The sequence below is a fragment of the Lynx canadensis genome, chromosome C1 (assembly GCF_007474595.2).
Source record: "Lynx canadensis isolate LIC74 chromosome C1, mLynCan4.pri.v2, whole genome shotgun sequence".
Classification (NCBI taxonomy): Eukaryota; Metazoa; Chordata; class Mammalia; order Carnivora; family Felidae; genus Lynx; species Lynx canadensis.
Window position 1 is genome coordinate 102,614,320 of NC_044310.1, and position 6,475 is coordinate 102,620,794.

At 43.5% G+C, this 6,475-nt stretch overlaps 1 protein-coding gene across 5 annotated transcripts in view; it reads left to right on the forward strand.

Moving 5' to 3' along the window:
- LOC115519998 (myomegalin-like) overlaps positions 1–6,167 on the forward strand; it is a 180,468-nt gene extending 174,301 nt beyond the window's left edge. For 2 of the 5 annotated variants that reach the window (XM_030323934.2, XM_030323935.2), the window contains exons 25-26: positions 4,157–4,245; positions 4,532–6,164. In XM_030323934.2, the coding sequence (XP_030179794.1) occupies positions 4,157–4,245; positions 4,532–4,537 (95 nt within the window). In that variant the 3' untranslated portion in view covers positions 4,538–6,164. Of the gene's footprint in view, positions 1–4,156; positions 4,246–4,531 lie in introns of all 5 variants that reach the window. The other 3 variants (XM_030323936.1, XM_030323937.1, XM_030323932.1) reach the window with 3 other exon arrangements.
- Positions 6,168–6,475: the final 308 nt, after the last annotated feature.

Here is a 6,475-nt window from a genome sequence, read left to right on the forward strand (position 1 = left end):
CTATGTTCTGAGTAACTATATGGGAAATATTACTCCTTTTCTGTTGGTTGAATATAAATGGCTAAAAGGGGAAACAATAATGACTGTAGAGTAGAATTTGGGGACAACCCAGTTTAGGCTCCTTTACTGAAGAATGAAAATAACACTATATGACCTTTCCCCTAAGGCTTATTCATACATGATGGCGTTGTAAGGCAGTTATAATGTAATAACGATGAGTCCTATTTATAAAAGACCTGTTCAAAAGAATGCATCCTACCTTGCTGCAAGTTCTGTTCTTGCAACTCTCCTATGATGCAGAGAGACCAAAAAGTATTATTTCAAACCTCCTGTTACGGGAAGCAGAAGTAAGGAAGTGCAGAATAGACTCCATCAAGATCTTCCAGTTAATAACATTAGGTATAAAATTTCTCTCTGCTGATTACATTTATGTTCTGGGGCCACCTTTTTTCAGCCCATGGATCCATGTCAGTTTACCAACAATGATACTAATATTGATTCAAGGCCATATTTATTGGGTACACACTGTATGCCAAGCCCTGTTCTAAGCACTTCAAAAGCAGCAAATCCTTTGAAGTTCACTACAACTGTATGGAGTGGATATCACCATTAACCCTAAGGAAGAGGTGAAACAGTTACAGAAAGTTGTGACTTGCCTAAAGTCACATAACTAAGGACAGAAGCAGAAATCTAATCTAGATAATCAGGCTCCAGAGTCCATATTCTTATTAATTATGCCATCCTCAACTTACAAAGTTCCACAAAAATTTCAATTGTTGTTTCAATGATTAAAAGAATACGTATGCATAAAAAATTTTCACTTAAGGATTTAAAGTATTTTAGAGGCTTTTATTTCTGTGTACTGTATCAAGCCAGATAGCTGGGAGAAAATACTTTTCTAAACCTAACGGGGAGTTTTAGGTACCACGTCCATTATATATGTCAAATACAGAGAGAAATTTGCAATTTCTCAAATTTCAGAGCCACCATCAAAGCCTCCAATAAAAAAATGTTTAATAAAATTTCTAGTCTAACATATAAAACTTAACCTGGAGATAAAACCTGGAGAAGAAAATTAAATTTGAAGTGACAGACTCTTAGTTTTCAGGGTATGTAAAATAATTAGCAGTATGCTCGTGAATATAAGGTATAGTGCCTTTAAGTTAGAAATTTAGAGCATTCCAAGTTAGTTTGGAAGATAGTATTTTGTTGCATTGTAAAAGCTTAGGAAAGTGTGTTCCCTCACAAAAGAGAAGTTCTTTTATCATCATTGATCGAAAAACAAAAACAAAACAGAAAGAAAGGTGTTTAGGGTAAACTTACAGGGCTCTACGTAGGATAACTTATTCCAATATTTTCTATAAATTTTTTTCACCTTTATTCCAGCCCCCCCCCCCACCCAAAGCTTTCAGCATTCTAACTCAAATTGGTAAAAGGCTGAGCAACCATTGAAGTTCCCCCAACGGAGCTAGAGCAGGCTGAGCTAGCTAAGAATAAGAAAAGGAAAACACCTATGTAATGGAATGTTGGGATGAAATGGGCATTCTTACTTTGTCTCCATCTAACTCCTGATGAAGTCAAAACTGTGGTATTCTGTCCCTGAATGAATTAAAGAGAAGATTACCTAAAAATGCAGATGTGGCATCAGAAAGGCTGACAAAGGTAAGTGGAGGGAAGAAAGTGTGAGATAAAAGCCTTTAAGACCAGGGACAGTCACTTTTTCTAGTCCTCCCTTACCTTACTCCTGGAACCTAGCACAGGAATCCCCTGGGGATGTGAGGCAGCATGGCCATCCAAGCCACCAAGAACAATATGGAAAGGAGGACCTGAACTCCTACAGCTGAGCTTTCTTCAACCACAGGATCATTCTCTGGCCCAAAGCTCAATGTGAAAACTATATTTTCTTAATCTGTCGTTGAGTGGGACATTCCTTCTCTTTGCAGGGAAAAAAAATAAAAGATTCTGATCTCTACTGTGGTACAGGGAATATTTTCCAAAATAAGCATGATAGGATTGGGATGTCCTCAAGTGAATCAGCATCCCGGATTCAGTGAGTCGCCAAAGCGTAGGGGGCGTGTTCTTCCACAACCAGTATTGTGGATGACACGGTTCTGGGGCTGGTTTGAAAGATGGAGTATTGGAAATGCCTATTGTACACTGTCTGGCAGGGAATCTCCAAAAGTGCTGAGTGGTGGATATACCTCTTTGTAGGTCACACTTTATGGTACAGGGTACAGGAACTCGGTCCAAAGTTAACGCAACATTCATGGAATGAGTCATAAGATTAAGTTGTTAGGGCAGCATGCTTACTACCTTTTAATACTTTAACGAGATCGGCCTGGGTCGTGGCAAGCACTCTGGCCTGAACTTGCAGATGACAAGAGATGGAATGTAGGTGTGAACTGCTCCTGTTCACCTTATCTGCAGCGAGGGTAGTGAATGGTCACTGTTCGTGCAGAGCCTTTCATCCATGGAGGTCTGAGCTCAGAAGCAGGTTCTTTGGTCTTGGAAGAAGAAACAAAGATCTAATCTGTCACCAGAAGGAATAGTGAGTTGCCTCTGTCTGAAAGTCCAAAGACATGACTTCTTGGCATAGCTCTTGTCAGGACCAGCTGTATAACCATGGACCCACCGTCTAATCTCTTTCAGGCCCAGGTTACTCAGTGGTCAGAAGAGGAGTTTTAATAGGTTGGTTGCGGAGGTGAGAACTAGATCTCAAGCTTCTCTAACTTGGGTAGGTTCTGTAAGACCTGTTCTACAGACCCAGGAATTATCAGGGTAGATTTTCCTTGGTGTTAAAATGAATTAACCATCATAAATCCTCCATTTTTAGAAGAAATGAGTAATGTGGGCCACAGGTCTTAATCTAAAATTGGATGGACAGTCTCTTATTAGACAGATGTGGAGAGGAGGAAAGGCCCTAGCTCTGTTCTGTCCAATATGGCAGCCACTAGCCATGTATGGCTAGTTGAATTTTATTTTAAATTAAGTTAAAAATTTAGTTCCTTAATCATTCTAGCCACATTGCAAGTGCTCAGTAGCCACATATGTCTGCTGTATTGGGCAGCACATCCATAGAACTGCAGAAAGTTCTGTTGATCGACACTGTCTAAGACCTTTGCCCAGACCATGAACTTCAGCTACTTGTCCCTTATTGCAAGGCATAGATGTTTGTGTTCTAGGGTGACGGTGTTCATCTTTAAGGAATAAAAGAATGTATTATGGGGCGCCTGGGTGGCTCAGTCTGTTGATCATCCAACTCCTAATTTCTATTCAGGTCATGATCTCAACGTTTGTGAGATTGTGCTCCACTGACAGCATGGAGCCTGCTTGGGATTCTGTCTCTTCCTCTCTCTCTGCTCCTCCCCTGCTTGCATGCTCGCTCTCTCTCTCTCTCTCTCCCTCTCTGTGTAAATAAACTTAAAAAAAAAAAGAAAGAAAGAAACAAAGAACATATTAAAACCCTCTTGGACAAAGACGTATAAGAAACCCTTCAGGCAAAAGATGTTGGCGTTGAACAAGAGTTTGAGAGAGATAGGGAGGTTAAAGGAAGGAATTAGGAAGCACCCAAATCATTCTGTGCCTTGAGTCTTGACTGGACTTGAGCTTCTGTAGGACACAAAGCCCCTAGAGGGGTGTTCTTCAGAGAGATTGTCACCCCATGCACAACTGATCCCAGAGATGGGAAAGTATGAGAAAAGTCGGGCGCCCTTAATCCCGAGTAAATACAGACCCTCTGAGCACTCATTAGTGGGGGAAAAGATTAGTCATGTTGGGCCCATATCTCAGAAGAGAAAGTCATTACGTTGCCAGACTGGCAGGACAGAGAATAATTCAGGCTTTCTGGAAATAGGTGAGAGGGATGATCACCCTATCTAACAGCCAGCTTCTCGGGTACAGGTCTGTGCAGTCAAAGCCAGAGAAGGTTTTAAGACTTAAGTTGTATGTTAGTCCAATGTTATACTAATAGTGATAGCAAAAAAGGCTTTTCTACACATCTGGCACACTGGTCCCGCCTTCAGCCCTGCTGGCTAGGGGGTCACGCATACGGAGAAAGAAAGAAATCAGAGGCAGGTGCAAAAAAAGTGTAATTGTAGCTGCTATCTGAAAGCCACCTGTGAAAGGAGTCACCTTTTTCTTCTGGACTCACTTCCAGGTGCAGCTGCAGGGGACGATACTGAAGATGCTAGTACCGAGTTCACCGACAGCATCGAGGAGGAGGCTGCACACAACAGCCACCAGCAGGTAAGTCCAAGTCAGGTTCTGGGTTCCCAGGGTGGAAGGCTCATAGCCCTTTGGGGTCTGGTGGTCTCCTGCAGCCCCTGCGAACCTAAAGTAAGAAGCTATCTTTTACTAAAAACCAGTTTCCAGTCTTCTGCCCCCCCAAGCTTCCCAGCCACCTTGCCAACCCCCGTCCTCACTCCACTTTTCTCTCCAATCTACTTTTATTTTTTATTTTTTACTCCTTCTATCTCTTGCTCCCGCTCCCTGCCCCCTCCTTCCCACCCTTGCCCCCATGTACCATCTATAGCTTTAGCGTCAGAAGAATCTTTACATACAACAAGGCCTTGGACAGTTCCCCTCTTGGGTTTTTGTATCTGAAACACCACAGAAGACAGGGAGTCATCGGAGGGCTGATCGGGGAGGTGCAGGCCTAAGACCTGCCTCAGGAGAGTGCTCTCTGAGAACCTCCGAGAGGATCAGAATGCTTCCAAAGTAGGGATCTGTCCTGGTGAAATCTTGTTGTGCAAAAGAGAAGTCTGTTGGGCGACCAACAGACCATGCAGGTTGTGACATGCCAGTGACCAGCAGGTGACACTTCAAGAGCAAGCCCCCATCAAACCTCAGAACTTGGTACCCAAGGCTGAAACACTGTTCCCACCAACCATCAGTGAAGGTGTAAACCAGCATGTTCTCAAGCTCAAGAGTTGAATGTCCTGGACCTCAGAGATTAAGTCACCAACAGTGACCCCATGGCACTCACTGGCACTCCTCTGTGTCTCCACCTTGCCCAGTGACATTTAGCAATCACGTCTCCTAGATGGACCATGCCTCTGAGTTGTTGAGGAGAAAGTGGAACATTGGTATCTGTCCTTCTGCAGAAGTAGCTGGGCTTTTCCAGTGATGGCTTCCTTGGAGCTAGTAGGAAAACTTCAGGGGAAATGAGGCTTTCTGGGTTGGCCTCTATACCTCCTGTATGAGAAAAAGAGCCCACACGAGCATTCCTCACATCTCACGGAACTTGTCACAGTCTTCGGTTCTTGAGGACACGAGTAGTCCTCAAGTAGGTAGTTGTCTGAGATCCCTCACATCCTCAACACAGTTTCTTTACCTTCCACCAAGCTCCCCTTTTTGTTGCTTGAGCTGTACCTGACCCTCACGTCTCCCTCGAGATCCTGCATGAGTTCCTCTTCTCCTTTTGCTTGAACAGCTTCTTCTGAGTCCCCCTAACCAATGCTTGTGACCTGAATGATGTATACTACTGCCCCTCCAGACAGATTCCTCTGCTTCCCATGCCCTGATGTCCCTGAGGAGCTTTGGGGAGAAAAGGGGGATCTGCAAGATAAGCAGATGTCCACTCTAAGACAGTTCGATTGGGATGTCTGCCGGTCACTGGTGGTTATTGCTGCTGTGGACCCGATTAATTCCAGAATAAGTGAACAAGAAAGCCAGATTCTGACTAACACGGTCTAACCTATGTGTGGTAGCACAAGCCCCTTGCTCTCATTCTCCGCTGTGGGCAAACTGGTTTGTAGAGTTGTTCTTCCCGAACCTTCCTTCCTATAGCCTAGCACGCAGCAAATGACCAGACCACATTTTGAGGAGGTCAGTTCAACCCTGGAATAAACCTTTACACTGGAGCATGTATATTTCCCTTGCAACGTCTGCCCTATTACTTGGCAGCAATACTTAATAAATTATTAGTTAACAGACATTTAGATTAGGGCTTGACTCATGATAGACAAAGTTTTATACCTGTTGGATGAAGAATGTCTTGGGTAAGCATCATTTTCTTTCCATCATCTGTCCTTGAAAATCTGTCTCCAGTTTGGGGTAGGAGGAACCTTGGTGTATGAAATCATTGTAAATTCACTTCAACTTTTCTGGAGTTTTGAGGGTGTGACTCTCCTGCTACCAAACAAATAAAGCTTCTTTTGTCATAACTGTTCTGTGTCAAGATTCTCAAAACTGTGTTTGCTGCTTTCCAGGGAAATGGTCCCTTATAATTAGTCTCTGAGTTCCTCCCTGCTGTGTCCTTGGAAGGTAGACTTTACTCAACACCAGGCTACCTTTCTACCTCAGGCATACACATCTTCCCCTAACAAGCACATCCAACTTGGTGTTCCTTCCAAGGCAAGAGCTATCTTTTGGCCACAGCAAGTTGCTTCGTTCTTATTGTTAGACTCACTCACCCCAGGAAGTCTCAGGTCTAGCTATATTGGTAATTTTCCCCAGGTATCTCCCACAAAATCCC